Consider the following 17,738-nt stretch of genomic DNA (forward strand, 5'->3'; position numbering starts at 1 on the left):
CCAAGCTGGATACATGTATACCACCCCAAGACAGCAGTTACTTCTGCAGCTCACACTGCCCAACAGGAGGAAGATGAATGATCTGTGTGTAGGAAGCAGGACTGCTCAGTGAGCAGAGAGCTTGTTTATAAGAAGCTCTCCAGCACCAAGCAGCTCTGTTACACCTGGTTGCACAGATATGAGCTGTCTCTCCTTTTCCCCTTTCTTTTCCTCCCAGACAGAGGCTGTAAGCTGTCATTCGGGCAGTGTAGCAGTGTATTATTGGCCTTTAAAACACATGCACAGTAGAAAATCACAGCTCTTTCATTTTCTGAGAAAACTGTTAATAGGTCTCCCTTTCTCACAGAGGTGTTATAACAAGTCCCTGGTTAAACTGGCATTGATATTTTCACTTGGATTTCCTCATTAAAATAAGTGGCACTTCTTAGAAAAGTGTTATGCTCAAGACTTACAGGGGAAGAAGCGCTTTGATTTTACATTTTGAAAATTAACCTAATGACCTTTGGGTTCAATTATTCAAAATTCTGTTTCCCTAACAGAAATCCCATGGAATGCCAAGACATAGACATATACAGAAATGTATGGAGAGAAAAGGGAAAGGAATAAAAGTATGATCACAGAGGTGTAGCCAGAGACAAAAGGCTGTAGGAATGCTATCAGCAGCACTGAAGTGAAAGAACAGGACCACAAGGAAAGAAAATTAAGTTCAGTTGGCCTGTGGTATTTTGCAGTAACATCTCACTGCACCTGGATATTTGCATCTCTTGTAGAAAAAAAGGACCTTCCTCACTGCTGATTTCTTCAATATAGGAGCCAGAGCAAGACACTGATGTGCATGCAATAGTTATTATCCACTGCACACAGCATGGGGATTGGCAATGCTGTAGCTAGGCCAATGCATCTATCCATGGAACGCAAGGACAAAAATTAGGCTGCAAAGAAATGCATAAATCATTTTTGATAACATGTTCCTATAGACATGCATGCATGTCTGTGTGTATTACCTCATACACTGGAATTGTATTTTCACTGGCGAGTAAAAGCTATAGGGAAAACCCTACATAGGTGGGTTTTTTTTGTTTTTTTTTTTTTTTTACTGAAAATGCAGTGTACCAGCAAAATATATTTGCAGCTTGGATAAGTTTTTGCTGTTAGTTTCCCCATCGATGCTTTTCATTCCTAGTAATGTTTTACATGCAATTCAGTTTTGCTTTTTTAAAGGAAAATCACAGAAAATGTTGCTGTGGAGCTGCAGGAGACCATCTGGATTTTGCTACTGTATTAGCTAAGAGGAGAGTTAACTAAAATTTTCTACCAGGTTGCAGTTAATGAGAGAATCTTCAAAGAGTCTTTTACATGTTTAATTTCAAAATTATTTGGGAAAGGGCAATTTTTCCAGTGTGGGGGGAAAAAAAGTGTAATAGACCACAAGCATGACTCAAAGTAGTGGAAAAGAACTTTTTAAGAATACAAGTGTGTGAAAAGTTGTAATTTTATTCCACCCTGAGTCATACTAAGCAATACCACTCTGCCTTTTTACATCCTATTCAGTGCACCAAAACTGTTCATGACAAATGTTGTACTCTAAAGGAAAGTCAGAAGATAGCTCTGGATACCTTCCTTTTGAACTTTCTAACTGAGGACTCATAATCTTGCTTTACTCTTTCCCAGGCAGAATTAAAAAAAAACAAACAAGCAAACAAAAAGCAGTGACAACAACAAAAAACTGTTTACTGTTATTGTGACAGTGCTATTGGCCTCCTTTTATGATTTCTTTCTCAACTTTTGCAGTCATTACTCCTCTCTCTTCCATTTCACTGTCTTTTGCTCCTCAAGCGTAATTTTTCCTTTTGATGGCTATTTTTGGTTTCAGCTGCCATAATGCCAGCTGGAAGAGATGAGGCTGGTGTTCTCTTTTGAGGAGTGTAAAATTAGTATCTATTATAAACTGTCCACAGTCAGCAATCCAATTCCACAGGTTTCCTAACTCATTGTCATCAGCTCCAACATTCCTGAGAAATGAAGCAGACAAGAAAGGTTATCATTTCAGAAGAAAGAGAGGAGAGTTGCTGGGGAAACACCATTAATTTGAAGAAAAGGGCTAACCCTATCAGATTAATCTTGTACTCCATGAAGAGCAGTGCAGGATAATATAGTCAAAAAGCTGGCAAGAAGACAGGCACATGTATTTTGAACTAATGAAATCCTATTAAGATCTATGCTCTTGGAAGCGTTCCTGGAGCAATGTAGCTAAGCATGGAACATGGTAGCCTAGTCATCATTCAGCAGAATGCAACCGCCTGCCTCACCAGTTCAGATGCAATAAAGCAGTTTTCCTAAGCAGCTGTGTCTGAGACCTCAAGGGCATCAGAGTGTCTGAGATTCCTAACTACCCAGACAATCTGGCAGCAAATCTGTTTGGCAAAGGGCTGTGCAAAGGCAATAGCCAGCTTTGGATTTGTTTCTTTCCTCCTATCACCACTTAGCTTGATATCCTTCATTAAGACTAAAAAATGAAAATAATAAAGAAAAAAGGACAGACTGAGAAATAAGGGAGATTAAGAGCTCTTTACAGGCTTCTGTACTGTTGTCATCTGGCACACTGTTTATCTAGGTATAGTAAAACTATATGTAGATGAGTATTTAGATGCCTAGAGTTAAATGATAGTGTACTGAACAAACAGCCATTACCATTCTCTATAGGGATCAGATATCCAGGTGTAACACCCAAGTCAACCAAGGGGCTTGGGATACAAATCACAAATGCTTTCCTTCAGCACTGACAGTGTGCTAACTTTTGCCAAAGGAGCATGTGTTTCCTTATCTAATTTATGCATATAAGTGTTGATTCTGTGCATGGTCTCTCAGAATAAAGCAGCCTTTCTAGAGAAAGCATATATTACCACTTCATTATACAGAGAACTGGCTTTGAGGGCAGCTTAAAGGCAGTTGTAAATGTCAAAACTCTTCAATAGCAGATAGGAAAAGGTATTTTTAAATTATTGTCACAGCAGTGGCATAAGATTATAGGAAATCTTCATGTTAGAGTTTATCTGTAACCACTACTTTTTTTTGTCATCTTTGCTGACATTTTCTGCTCCACTGTTTCAGTCAGTATGTGTTACAAGAAGAAAAGGACATGCTTAGAAGGCGGAGGCATTTATGTGAATCTGTGAACTTGTTCCCTGTAGTGAAAGGGTTTCTATCTTCTCTTCCTTCAGGCCTTGAAATGTGTTCTAATGCTATTTCATCCCATCTCACTCAGTACTACTTATGCTAGAGAGAAAAAAAAAAATGAAACACTGTGATGATTAATCATCCGAATTAAATTTGTTTTTGCTATTGAAAGTATGAATCAATAAGGAAGATTTCTGAAAAGCTGAAATTGAAATTTCCTTTCTACAGGTTCAGCATTTGTCCTTCCTAGTTAAAACTGGTATATTCAAAGATTTCCATTCTCCATTTCACATTGCTTGGTCAAAAAAAAAAAAGGAGGATAAATTCTACCAGTTCTTAGGCTATTCAATGATTGTGGGAATGAAAAATACTCTCTTTAATAAAAAGTCATATTCTGCTTTATCACAATTTTTGCAACTTTTTAATACTCTCCCTCTATAAAGGTAGTTATTTTGGAATTAAAATGTATGAGAAGGTACCAGGAAAAAAATGCAGAGGATGTATATCTTATCCTTACCTCTTGACACTTTTTAATGGCAAGCTAGCACATGGGAAAGGAGAAGCTGGAGGAGGCTAAAGGAAGATCAGGAGTATGGTGCTTTTCTTGCTGTAGTATGAAAATCATAGGCTGATGAGCTAATGCACAGATTTTGAGGGATATATTCCCTCCTTTCCCAAGCACCTTTTTTTCCTTTCCCAGATGAAGTCTGCATGCTTGATTTATGTGAGTTTTACTCACAGTGACAAATGCAAGAAACTGTAGTTAACATTTAAGAGACATAACACAAAAGTAAGTGAAACAGAAAAGTGCCAAGTGATGACTTGTTTTCTCTATATTTTACTATATTTTACTATATTTGAATCCCACATAAATTGAAAAATATTTATGCAGTGCATGAAAACAAATATTTGTTGTTCAGCAGATGACCCCTGCTGGTGTGTAAAACAAAAATAATCTAAGTCAACTCATTGATAAAGTCAATTAAAAAAAAAAAAAAAGCCATTTCTTATTACTTCAGTCTTCTTTGTCCATAGTTTCCTATGATTTGTACTTCACTTTGATTACCACATCACTCCGTCAGCACTGTCTCTCAACAATCTGTTTATCAAAGGTTTAAATATTGCTTTCTTATACTTCTCTCCATACTCAGCCACACTTCATTCATTTATCAATAAGATCTTCTCTTCTTTGCTATCTGTGTCCAAAAATTTCCTTCTGATCATTTTCAAACAACATCCTGGTGGTTTTTCTGTCTCCCTGTCAGTTTATTTGGGATAGGTGAGTATAGCAACAGCTTCTGGATTCAGTTCTTCTGGAAAATTTGTTATGTTATCAAATTCAAACTTCTGCCAGTGGTGGTATCATTATCAATTATATTACTTTACTTGGTTTTTTGTTTGTTGTTTGTTTGTTTTTCCATCTTCTCCCATTTAATTTAGCCAATGAAATAAGATTTTGATTTAATTGCTGAAATTTTAGTTCATTTAGTTCAATGATGTGTTGTAGTATCATACAGGGGCATAATTGCTTCCTTCTCACAGATGTCCATCATTTTCACTGCCACTGAGTTTCTGTCTTGGTACTTAAAAAATTCTGAAGGTACTGGATTTCATTTTTAGAAGTAACATGGGATCTTTGCTTCTTAAAATCACATTTAAGCCATTAATCTTCTACAATCTAATTGGCTTCTGTTGTGATGAGACTCATTTTGCTCTCATTTCATTCAACTAACACCTTCTTCTCACCTGTATTTCTCCATGGCAAATGGGGTTGGATGAAGAATTCATATCAATACTCTAAATGAAGCTTATTTATTTAAGATAACTATATTAATCTAACAAGTTAGATCAGCTGTTAATCTGCAATTCACAAAGTAGCTTACGTATTCTTTTCTGTAAATGATATTGTATACAGTTGCATTTCTAGAAATTACAAGTTCTACATTGTGAATTATGCTGTTCTTATTCATTGTAGATTATCTCTTGAATATCCAGGAAGTGACTTTCCTCCTGTATTTGCATGTTTAATTAACTTGCTCAAGACAAGTATTTGTCCACTGCCCACTGGACTGTGCAGCAGTATACTGTTATTTCCTTTGGTAGAAGTTTCCACATTCAGCATCAGTTCTGCCTGGTGCTTCCCCATGCCTTGTCCTGCTGCTCAAATGCTGGTGCATCAGTTCAGTCATGGTCCATAACAGAGAGTAAAATTCTAAAACGAAAATCCTTATTTGCCTCAAATAACTGCTAAAATCGTGTCACTTTGGATTACATTTTATCTTGCCTTCCAGCTTCTTATTAAGTTTAAAAGTGCATATTCCCTATGGTAAACTTTGTGCAGCCTATAATGTGTCCCAGAATTTTCATTTCTTCCATCCTGAAGTGTTGATGTGTTAGTCTTCAGCAACATTTTTGCCTTTGGGGCCTTCACCTTAATCACATTCTGGTTGCATTAACCCCATGGCCTAAACAGTTCTGTCCTCTCCTCTGTCTCTGTACATCTATGGCAAGATGTAGACATTTCTGAAGCTGAAATACAATTTTTTCTAAATTTAGTTTTATGAAAACAACTAAAATCTGAGGAAAGTGTTATATTAGCTAGAACCTCACAAGAATAATATTTCCTCCATGGACTTTAAATTAGATGCTAAAGTGATAACAAAAATTACATAAGCAAACAAATAATGTTGCATATGCATTTCTAGTGAGTGTTCGATACCCATTATTCTGTCAAAAAGTTTTCAGTATGTGGAAATACACTCAAGTACATACACAGTGCAAACGTAATTGTCTATTTTTTTCTCTTCTTGCACTGAATTTTACTGCACACCTGAAGATGGATGGACTAAGATCTTGTGGAATCCACTTTCTAAAATAGTTTGTCTTTGATTTTGTCTTTAATTTGATTTCTTTGTGGCCTGATGACCTTCACAGCTTCAAGGAGACCTGCAGGCAGGAATTAACAGGATTATGAGAGTATGCATGAGGGAGGACATGCTCCCAACACTTTAGTTTCATGTAGAGAGGTCTGTATATGTTTTGTGAGAAAGGAAGTTCAGAACCAATAATTGTAACACTGACATGACACTATTATTTAGAAAGAGCAGCACTGAAGGATTTTAACCTGGAAAACTATGAATTGTCATTAAGCTTTCTTTCCCACCTTTTTTAATTAATTAATTAAGATAATAAACAGCAGTTGTGTGTTAGCACAGAGAAACAGTATATGTGCATTTTTCTTAAGCAATAAGATTCAGCTAAAAACATACAAAAAAAAAAAAAAAAAAAAAAGAAGATAAAAGTTTATCACATAATTAGGGCACTAGACAGGAAGATAGACATCTCAAATTGAATTCCACTAGTCCCGTAGATTTTCTCTGTGGCCTTGAACAAATCACTTAATCTCTCTCTGCCTTTGTTATTCATTTATTCATTTATTTTTAAAGTATGATACTTATTCTTTCTTAATATTTACATTGCAAATTCCTTTTACTCTGTTTTATATGATTCTTGTTGCAATAAGTATCTTATCTAAAAATTCTTATGACAGCGCTTCGTATATCTATGTGAAAAGCAGATTGTTCTGTATGTATACGGCCATGACCTGGCTATATAAAGAGTTACTTTTGCTACTAGCACACCAGAAATGTCACAGACTCAGCCAGACTCAAGACTTCAGTGCTGCAAGGTAGAGATGATGGGCTGGACTTACAAAGGCTTTCTCTGTAGCAGTAAATAAAATGTGCTCAGGACTGACTGTTCTACCATCCTGATGACAATCATTATGGAGTGGCCTATATCCATACCATTCATCTCACCTAGCACTAAGACAGGAAGGCTGCAGGTATACTGTCGGTATACTTCTGGGGCTGTACAGTTTGGGGTTTGCACTGGTTCCCAAAAATAGTAGAGTCTTGTGAGATTTTCCTGGGCCAAAATTTAACAGCATGGGCAGGGCAAAGAAACATATGCAGGCTCTATTTATCACTGGACAACCATACCTGTCACACCTTGTCTGAATACTAACCACCCTGCTTCTATATACAGATGTGTGCTTGTAATAATCTCTTCGACTTGATGTAAGTCCCAGGTTTGGGGAAAAAGAGAAAGTGAGCTTTACTAGTATTAAAACATTAGAGACTTGTCATAAAAAAAGAGAAAAAAAAATTACTCAAAACAAATACCGTTAAAATTCAGAAGGAAAAACAAAACTAAATTAAAACAGACAACAAAAAACAGTTTCAACATAAATTGCTTCACAATACATTAAATATTCCCTGGTCCAGGCAGTGAGAATATGAATGAGTATATTATGGTTTTATATATCAAGAAAATCAATTTGGTATTAATCTGACTGATAGGACATGAGGCTTTATATCACCTTTAAAGATGTAGAGCTGTTTGAGTGGGAGAGGAGGGCCACAGAGGCACTCAGAGGGCTGGAGAATCTCTGTTAGGAAGGCTGAGGGAGTTGGTCTTGTTTATCTTGGAGAAGAGAAGGTTCCAGTGAGACCTCTTTGCAACCTTCTAGTACATGAAGGTGGCATATAAACAAAAGGAGGATCAACTTTTCTACATGAGCAGATAGCGGGTGATGGGACAAAGGGGAATGGCTTTAAACAAAAAGAGGATCGATTTAGGTTGGTATTCAGGAAGAAACTCTACTCAGAGGGTGGCAAGGCCCTGGCACAGTCTGCCAAGAGAAGCTGTGGTGCCCCAGCCCTGGAGGCACTCAAGCCCAGGTTTAACAGGGCCCTGGACAGCATGAGATGGGGGGTGGCAGCCTTGACCATGGTAAAGGGCTGGGAAAATAGCAGGTTTAGGGATGAAAGAGAAAATATAAATTCAGTGGGGAATAATGACAACTACTCTAATGTGGAAAGATCAGTGCTGGGAAGGAAAGATTGGTGAGCTGCAGATCTACCATGACCCACCATCTGAACTCTTCCTCACAACTCAAAAATTCATGTCTTTTGTTTATAAAAGGTATAGCCTCCCTTTTTCAGGAATGAAACTGACTGCAGCTTCATACTGAGGTGTTTCTCTGCTGTAACAAGAAGCTGGAAAGTCCTTAGTGTAAGCAATGCTCTGCAACAGTCAAAACATCAGTGTATTAACACGATTGTTTTCATCAAAAATTCAAAACATATCACTCTATGAGATATTACGAAGAAAATTTACTCTCTCAAGCAAACCATATCGATTTAGTGGTCTCTGGCACATATCATAAAAGGAAATGTAAGTCTATGCTTGTTGCTGCAATTTGTATGCTCAGCTCAAGTTTGCATCAGGCCTTGAAGTAAAAGCCAATGCTGGCGTCAGTGAGATGTGGTGTTTAAGGAATTCGCCTCAGAACAGCCTAAATTGACACACAAAGAGACCTGATAAGACACATCCTACATTTACCTTTGTACTACTGTTAAAAAAATGTCCTTGTGTCCATCCCAGCTGCACGCTTCACAGATCTGCCACCAGAAGCTTGCTGGCACAGATTGGGAAATAAACTGATTTCTGTTCAGCTCACTCCCTAATAATATAATAGAAACACAGTGAGCAGGTCCCACACACTGTGGGCACAAGACCTACAAGCCCAAGGTCTGATCCTATTACAAGTCTATAAAGCCAAGCCCTGTATTGCAGCTTTTAGACAGCCGTAATGTATGGAGCTGAACCATCACTTTCTGAATTATCTCTCTAGCCCAGATACACTGTCTGGTGTTGCTATGTGGGAAAGAGTAGTAAACAAAGCTTTAACTACTAATTTTGTAGTTTGAAAAGATTTTTGGCAATGTGACTCAGCCATTTGCAACTGATGGAAAATTGCAAACACTGCATATTGCTTATTGATGAGAGCTCTATATGTTCTTCTCTCTGCAGACTGAAGAAGTCCTGAAGATTGATGGAGGGCCATGCTATTCAAACAGCAGGTGTTGCTGAGACAGAAGCTCTTTGTGCTAGGCAGCCTTGCTATTGGAAGTCTCCTATATCTAGTTGCCAGAGTTGGGAGCTTGGATAGGTAAGTTGTTCACTAGCCACTCTCTTAATTGCAAATGAATGCAGATTGTATAAGCTTTTCTTTAGAGGATCTATTTCTTTTTTCATTTTTTAGCTTCTATTCATGTATTCATGAAAGACCAACCACTCTACTACTGATTTTCATTATTATTTCCTTCCTTCTGCAGAATAGGAAAACAAAGTTGCAGGTCATCCCTGTCAAAGTACTGTCTGTCCATTTGTATTCTAAGCAGACTGACACTTATTTTCAGAGAAGAAATAAAAAAAAAACATCCAGTAAAAATATCATTAGAATAGCTCTTTTTTTTTTTTTTTTTTTTTTTTTTTGTCTCTGCGCATCTGTGTGTTGACCTCTACTTTCAGCAGAACAGTTTTGATATATTTATACATCATCTTCCTAAATTTATGAGCAAGCAATTAAAGTGCTACAGTGGCAGTTAAAATTAAGTATGAGTCTGCAGAGTAGCTCGTCAAGTTTTAAATACTATTTCATTTGAAAGATTGCTTCAGGGCTTGAAAATTTTTTAACTACATTAATTAGCTGGTATTTTCTGGAGTTGAAAGTGCCAAATAAAAAGGTTGTCTCTGCAAGTGATTTCCTGGGGAGCAGTAGAAAATACAAGAGAGGAAATCAAAAAGTATTTGGCACTTTTGGTAAGATTGTTTTTTGACTGGTTATTGACAGTGTGACAGTGGTGCTACTCATAATGACCATGCTTTTTCTGCCATCACAGTGGTCTAGGACTGTTCTAATAGGCACTATATAAAGACAGGATAGAAAAGATTGTTTTGAAAGAATGAATGAAGACCTCAGGATTTCCAGAAGCTGGTAAATAGCTTTTGAGTGCTAATGTTGCTTTAGTTGTCTTCTTTTGGAAAATATTAGTTGAGTTCAAAACTATGACACTACAATATCTAGCATCCACTGTACTACATCTCAGGTCAATGGCAGCCTTCTTCAATTGTATAACCCAATTTCAGAAGAAGAGGGAGACCACGTTGTCAACTGGGACTAAATGGATTGCAAATTAGGCCCCAAGATTTATAATTTTCTTCCCCAATGGTCAAAGCATCTCAGATGCTTCAGAGGTGAAAACTTCACTGTGACTACAGAGATTCTGGAAATAGACACAGAATTCCTTATTAGTCCCTGAAACAGCATGTTTTATAAATGGAGGCATAAAATCTAATTAACCTTATGCTATTATCTATGCTTGCACATCTTCAGAATTTACTGATGGCCATAAAATTATCTTGCCACAATATTTGACTCATTGACCTCCTGAGGCACCGAATTGCACTGTTTTCATATATAATGTTGCCACTGGAAGTAAAACCCTGTTTCATTTTCTTCCATTATCCAATGTGTAGAATACCACACTGCCAAAAAGAAGCCCTTTATTTGGACTCATTATGAAAAAAAAGAGAGAAAGAATGCATAGAAAGCCTGAGACAGATGAACTGACTGGAAATATTCTGCCACACTATGACCCAAGCTAAACTTGAAAAAGAGAGCTGCAATTTCTCATTGCAGGGATGTCTCAGGAATTGAGTTCCCTTAGGAAATTAGCAATAGCTTATCTGATTCACTGAGTCTTAAAGTCTGATAAGCTGAGTACCTCCCTCCAGAGAAGGCCCTTGTCCTTCAGATCACAAATGAACAGAGCTACTTCATGTGTAGAAGCTCAACCTAAGTTTGTCCATAAAAATTCTGAGAAAATTTGTGTGAGTCTTCAAGATATTTAACATTCTCATTGGAATTATGTGGAGCCTCCATACCCAATTCTGATGTTTTGAACTCCTGGAACCAGCTTGTAACATTTTATCTATGACATCTGCTTTGGAAGCAAATTAGCATCTATTCTGGATCAGGAGAGAAAGTGCATGCAGCATCACGACTTGCTGTTAAGATTGCCCAGCCTTCTTTTAGCTGTTTAGCTACTTGGCAGAAACATATTTTTCTGAGATGAACTGCTCTACACTGGATTTTTTCAAGAAGAAGACTCAGAAAAGTGAAAATGTTAACATAGTAAATAGCTGCATCTCAGGATTCAGCTACCAAGATGTGACAGCCTGTTTAATCTTAAGACAGTCAAGATCTTTTATAGGACACGTTTATTGTTTGGAGAGGAGAAGAAAGGGGAAAGGGTAATGGAATGTAAAGTGTTGAGGAAGGACTTTTAAGAACATCCAATCCTTCTCTTAGGCTAGAGGATATCTTGAGTATTTGTTTACTTTTAAAGGAAACAACCCTGTTTGACAAGCTGTTGTGTTATACTGAAGGCAGTGCTATCTTTTTGAGGAAAAAAGATAAAATTAGTTGAGATGCGTCTGGAACTGCTGTTGTGGAACATTTTTGCTTGAAAACAAATCACAAATACACAGAAGGAGAGGGAAGAGAAGAACAGAGAGATGGATTGTAGCTTCTGTTTTTTATACTTGTAACTGTCACCTCCTTACTGCAGAATGACTCTTAACAGTCCCACCATAGCCTGACTATGTTGTACCACTGTCAAGTTAAGATACTGTTTTCAGATGTTTTGTTTGTTGTGTTGGTTGGTTGATTTGGTTCTCTTTTTATTGCCAAGTTTGAGTCAATGTTGCAATAATACAATTTTTGTGACCAAATCAGACTCTTGCTTGGTAGACAGCAAAAAGCAAAGAGAAAAGAAATGACAACAGGGACTCACTTCCCCTCACACTTTGTCATAGGTGTGTAGGACTTAAATAAAGCTCATTTGAACCCAGTAAACTCATGTGAAATGTTTCTTCAGATCTGTCTGGATACAGCGTATCCAGCATTTAGACAGTGAAGGAAACAGTTATTGGGTCAGCCCGGGGCTAACCTTTTTACTTGGTCCCAGCTATCCATTGTCCTAGCATCAGTGTCAAATTAGAGACTCCAACAGGCAGTGATGGATGGAAGAGCCAAAAAGAAATAAATGATTCTGTCCTGAAAGCAGGTTTGAATAATATACAGTAAATGAATGAGGGGCCACATACTGAGGAAACAGAATAAATACTGAATACCTAAACAGCTATTAATGAGCATTGCCCATCTGGTATGCCGGCTGAGGCAGGGGTCCTGTGAAAAATAATAGCATGTGGTCATGTAATTTAAAAACAGTATCATAATATATATGCACAGCAAGCTCATATTAAAATTGCCAAGGCAACCTTTGTTCTTACATATCTTTAATTTTGGAGATCATGGCTCTGCAAATTTATTGATATTTTTTTCTGTTGAGCTTTGGAAGCTCTCTCTACATACCTGTTTCATCTTCAGAGTAACACTGGCTTGTTTAATGACCAAAGAACTGTTTGGGAGTGAAAGTGAGGGCTTATTAAAGGCTCTCTTGTAGCAAAATTTAAACGCTTCTCTTACTGAATCACTTTTTACATTCACTGACATGAAATATGCGAAGGAAGAATTGAAATAGTAGAAAATATATGAAATAATTGAAGGTGAATACAAAAGAATAATGCAATCATGCATCGCAGGAGCAATATAAAAACAGATTAAAGCACAAAGAATGGTTCAGTGAGAAGAAATACAAGTGATGATAAGAAAACTATAGCTGTAATGAGGCAATAAATGTATTTTTGAACATTTGTCTTACTGTCCTTTCTGTGCCTCTGCTGATCATGTCTGTGTCAGAACCCTGGTCCTTCTGATTCTGCCCCAGGAATTATACTGGGTATACTCTAAACAGGAAGGAAAATATTGAGGCGTGATGCCTCAAAAACTATTTTTAATCCTTTTTGCTCCTCTTCACCAAAAGAGCTAACCCTGGATCAGCAGTTACTAAAATCAACACAATGGGAAGTAACAGGAAATAACTCAAGAGAGAATAGAGCAAGCGTTGGAAAGATAGGAGTTAGATGAACTAGATTTTCAGATCAAAATGGCCAAATAAAACTCATCTTAGAATGCTTTAAAAGCTGCTGAAGCAATCTCAAAGCAATCAGTAATGTGAAAGGTGGGGTAAGGTTCAAGAAGCTCAAAGAACTGTAATAAGAGTTCCTTTGAGCAGAACAGTAGAGGAAGGGGGTACTCAGCCAGAACACAGTGAAACAACAGAATAAATAAACTAACAGTTTACATTAATTACTAATATCTGACAGAATAAAATACAAGTTAAAAGACATCATGTTGCAAAAGGTTTCTGTGAGCACTGTGAGCTTACCTTAAGAGCTGCCCTCTGTTTACAAATATCTTTTCCATTGATTGCAGACTGCAGCCCCTCTGCCCCATCGATGGTCGATTTGGACCCCGCAGCCAGGATGAAATCCCGCTGCGAGCTCTGCAGTTCAAGCGAGGGCTACTCCACGAGTTCCGTAAGGGCAATGCCACAAAGGAGCAAATACGACTGCACAATCTGGTTCAGCAGCTTCCCAAGGCCATCATCATTGGGGTGCGGAAAGGAGGCACGCGTGCACTGTTAGAGATGCTGAATCTTCACCCTGCAGTGGTCAAAGCTTCTCAAGAGATTCATTTCTTTGACAATGATGAGAACTATGCCAAGGGGATTGAGTGGTACCGGAAAAAAATGCCTTTTTCTTACCCTCATCAAATAACAATTGAGAAAAGCCCCGCATATTTTATCACTGAGGAAGTACCTGAAAGGATTTACAAAATGAACTCGTCTATCAAATTATTGATCATTGTCAGGGAACCCACCACAAGAGCTATTTCTGATTACACTCAGGTGCTGGAAGGCAAGGAAAGAAAGAACAAAACTTACTACAAATTTGAAAAGCTGGCTATTGATCCTAATACCTGTGAAGTGAACACTAAGTATAAGGCAGTAAGAACCAGCATCTACACAAAACACCTGGAGAGATGGTTAAAATATTTCCCAATTGAGCAGTTTCATATCGTAGATGGAGACCGGCTCATCACAGAACCACTGCCGGAACTCCAGCTGGTTGAGAAGTTCCTAAATCTTCCTCCAAGGATAAGTCAGTACAATTTATACTTCAATGCCACCAGAGGGTTTTATTGCTTGCGATTTAACATTGTCTTTAATAAGTGCCTGGCAGGTAGCAAGGGACGCATTCATCCAGAGGTGGACACCTCTGTCATTACCAAATTGCGCAAGTTCTTTCATCCTTTTAATCAAAAATTTTACCAGATCACTGGGAGGACATTTAACTGGCCCTGACCTAAACTTCATACAACATTTTTGGATGCATCTGAGACATGTAGTAATGTCTCTGCTAAAATATGCACTTTTCACAGACATAGTATCAAAGTAACATTTTTCATGCATACGTGTACATATGCAGTGTGTGACCAAATATACAGTGGGATCAATTTTTTCTACGGAATAGTAACATTAATTTACCGTCAGCATAGTTGCATCTTTTGAGATATACTAATAAAGGACAAAGAGGTACTTAGGGAAATAAAGTCAGAGAGCATTAAAAGGGTCAGTGTTCCTCTTGCTTGAAGTGTTTATGTGACATACTTATTGATCTAAGCAGAATGTTAGTTTATGTCATACAAATTCATGTCAAAAGTCTGTGAAGCTGTGAGAAAGCATAATATTCAGGCTATATTTGGTATGTGTATTGCTGAAGGAATACTGACACTTTAAATACCATACTGAATTTTTACAATGAGAGTGGATAGTACTATTTTCTTATTATTTGAAATTAATATTTCATTAAACGACATTGGTTCGGGATTCCTGTGGTGAGTTTGCACTATTGTTTTATTGTATGGACCATAGTGTCACTTGTAGCATGTCAATCATGTGTCAAAAAAAAGTCAAATAACTTTTTCTTCTCTGATTGAATATTGACAAAGACAAACATCATGTACATAGTGTACAATGTTTGTAAATACTGGTTTCACACTAAGTAATTCTATTTTGTAAACTGAATATGGCTATTTAATTTATTGTGAAAATTAAATTTATTGTGGTATTTAAAAATGGAATGGATTAAAATTACCTATATGCACAACCGTTATTCACCTTTCTTTGATGTATATAAACACAGTTCCTTAGACTGGACAAATCTGGACAAATCATGTTTGCGCAAGAGTTGCATATGGAAACTTGGTTTATGAACATCTGAGATAACTGATATATGAGGTGAAGATGAGTTTATTAAAAAACTCAACCATCTGGGGATATGGTGTTATACACAGCTCAAAGAACATTACTGCTGTTCTGTTACAGCACTTTGCAATAATTAATTCCATTTCAGTAATCCATGAGGCTAAAGAACGACTCTAAAAGATTACTGTAACCAAGTATATCAGAAAAGCAGAGCAGCCATTAAAACCAAAACAACAGACAGACAAAGTAGATTAGAAGAGCTACAGAGATTTCATCATAGGAAGCCAGTAATGTTTCAGAAGTCAGGGAAAACTGTTTAACTGTTTTGATACCTGTGCTTTTAACTGACAACCCATGCATCTGCTCAGAAACAACCACACCATTGTTAGTATTGGCATAAACATGTAGCTTAGCTCATGTTTTCATTCAGTAAGTGACAAGAAATTGATACAGAAAGTGAGCGTTTTAATGCTTTATGCACTGTATGACTCTTAAGGATTAATGTGAAAAACAGTAGGAATATTTCACAGAATCATGGAATCACAGAATGGCCAGGATTGGAAGGGACCTCAAGGACCATGAATCTCCAACCCCCCCTGCCACATGCAGGGCCACCAGCCTTCACATTTAATGCTAGACCAGGCTGCCCAGGGCCCCATCGAACCTGGCCTTGAACACTTCCAGGGATGGGGCATCCACAACCTCTCTGGGCAGCCTTTTCCAGCAACTCACCACTCTCTCTGTAAAGAACTTCCCCCTGACATCTAACCTAAATCTTCCCTCCCTCAACTTAAAACCATTTCCCCTTGTCCTGCAGTTATCTACCCTTTCAAAGAGTTGATTCCCTTCCTGTTTGTAGGCTCCCTTTAGGTACTGAAAGGCTGCAATGAGGTCACTCCGCAGCCTTCTTTTCTCCAGGCTGAACAAGCCCAGCTCCCTCAGCTTGTCTTCATAAGGGAGGTGTTCCAGACCCCTGATCATCTTTGTGGCTCTCCTCTAGACCCGCTCCAACAGCTCTCTGTCTTTCTTGTACTGAGGGCTCTAGACCTGGACACAGTACTCCAGATGGGGCCTCACAAGAGCAGAGTAGAGGGGGGACAATCACAGAATCACAGAATCATAGGGGTTGGAAGGGACCTCCAGAGATCATCGAGTCCAACCCCCTGCCAAAGGTTCCCTACACCAGGTTGCACAAGTAGGCATCCAGGCAGGTCTTGAATATCTCCAGAGAAGGGGACTCCACAACCTCCCTGGGCAGCCTGTTCCAGTGCTCCATCACTCTCACCGTAAAGAAGTTCTTGTGCACATTTGTGTGGAACTTCCTATGCTGCAGTTTCTGGCTGTTTCTCCTTGTCCTGTCTCCACACACTGCTGAAAAGAGTCTGACCTCGCCACTCTGCCTCCCACACCTTAGATATTTATAGACCTGGATCAGGTCCCTGTCCCTGCTGGCCACCCCTCTTCTGATGGAGCCCAGGATAAACCAGGATAAAATACTTTTTAAATTAAGAAGGAAAAAAAGAGAGAGAAAAAGAAAACCAGCCTCTAATTATCAGTAGGGACACAAATTATGGAAGGTATCCAGAATATCTGAAGATTATGAGCTACAATAGCAGAGTAGTTAGTAATACAGATTATAATAAGATCAAGTTTTCCCTGTGGGCTGTTTAACTTGCTCAGCAGTTTGGAAGCATCAGTTTTCTAAATAAGTGATTTTTAAATCTCCAGTGAGAGATTGCTTCTTGTCTTGCTGTTTCTTTAATCATATGTGCTTGCACAGTGAGCAACGTGCCCTTTCTTCATGCTGATTCAGAGTCTTGCCAACACAACACGGTAGAGCATATGTGGAATTTTCCTCAGCAGCTACAATACTACACACTGTTTTCCTGCACGACAGCCTTTTATCATGCCCACGTCCATACATAGAGTCTGAGGCATTTAACTTGACTCGCTTAATAGCACTCAAAGAGAAGACTTTATATATTTTAAAATTTCCACAACTGTCAGTTGAAAAGTCAGATTCCAGATGGTTTTTGTGATACTTATTGGCTTAATGTAGCCTTGTCTACAAGCTCCAGTAAAGGGCTGAGACATATTTGCAATGAAAGCGATGAGTTAGGCCAAAAGTATTTCAGACCTTAACATCCACATCTGAAATGAACATTTCCCTGCATAGTCCAGAAAAAAAATCACAGCAACTGGTTTAAAAGGTAAAGATCACTCATGAGAGTCAGCTGGATTGATCTCTAGCTTCTCATTTGCATTCTTGGAGATACATGAAGAAATGTAGGCGATATCTTTGGCAGATCTGGTGCAAAAAAAAAAAAAAAAAAAAGCACAGAGAAATATTCAGGAATAGCAGGGGAAGAAAGAGAGATCAGAGGCACTGCAATGTGTTAAGCCTAGAAGAGTAGGATGCTGATTAACTTTCACTGAGACTTCAGTGCAGTGTCCTTGAGTCTTTTTGACACTACCTAG

The 17,738-nt window shown here is 38.1% G+C and overlaps 1 protein-coding gene across 3 annotated transcripts in view; it reads left to right on the top strand.

Annotated features, from left to right (window-relative positions):
• Window positions 1-15,080, top strand: part of HS3ST5 (heparan sulfate-glucosamine 3-sulfotransferase 5) — a 182,315-nt gene extending 167,235 nt beyond the window's left edge. For all 3 annotated transcript variants that reach the window (XM_090136699.1, XM_031611100.2, XM_090136700.1), the window contains exons 3-4: window positions 9,055-9,193; window positions 13,427-15,080. In XM_090136699.1, the coding sequence (XP_089992825.1) occupies window positions 9,087-9,193; window positions 13,427-14,357 (1,038 nt within the window). In that variant the 5' untranslated portion in view covers window positions 9,055-9,086 and the 3' untranslated portion in view covers window positions 14,358-15,080. The remainder of the gene's footprint in view (window positions 1-9,054; window positions 9,194-13,426) is intronic.
• The last annotated feature ends 2,658 nt before the right edge of the window (window positions 15,081-17,738 follow it).

This window comes from Phasianus colchicus, chromosome 2, assembly GCF_987193195.1.
Source record: "Phasianus colchicus chromosome 2, bPhaCol1.hap1.1, whole genome shotgun sequence".
Lineage (NCBI taxonomy): Eukaryota > Metazoa > Chordata > Aves > Galliformes > Phasianidae > Phasianus > Phasianus colchicus.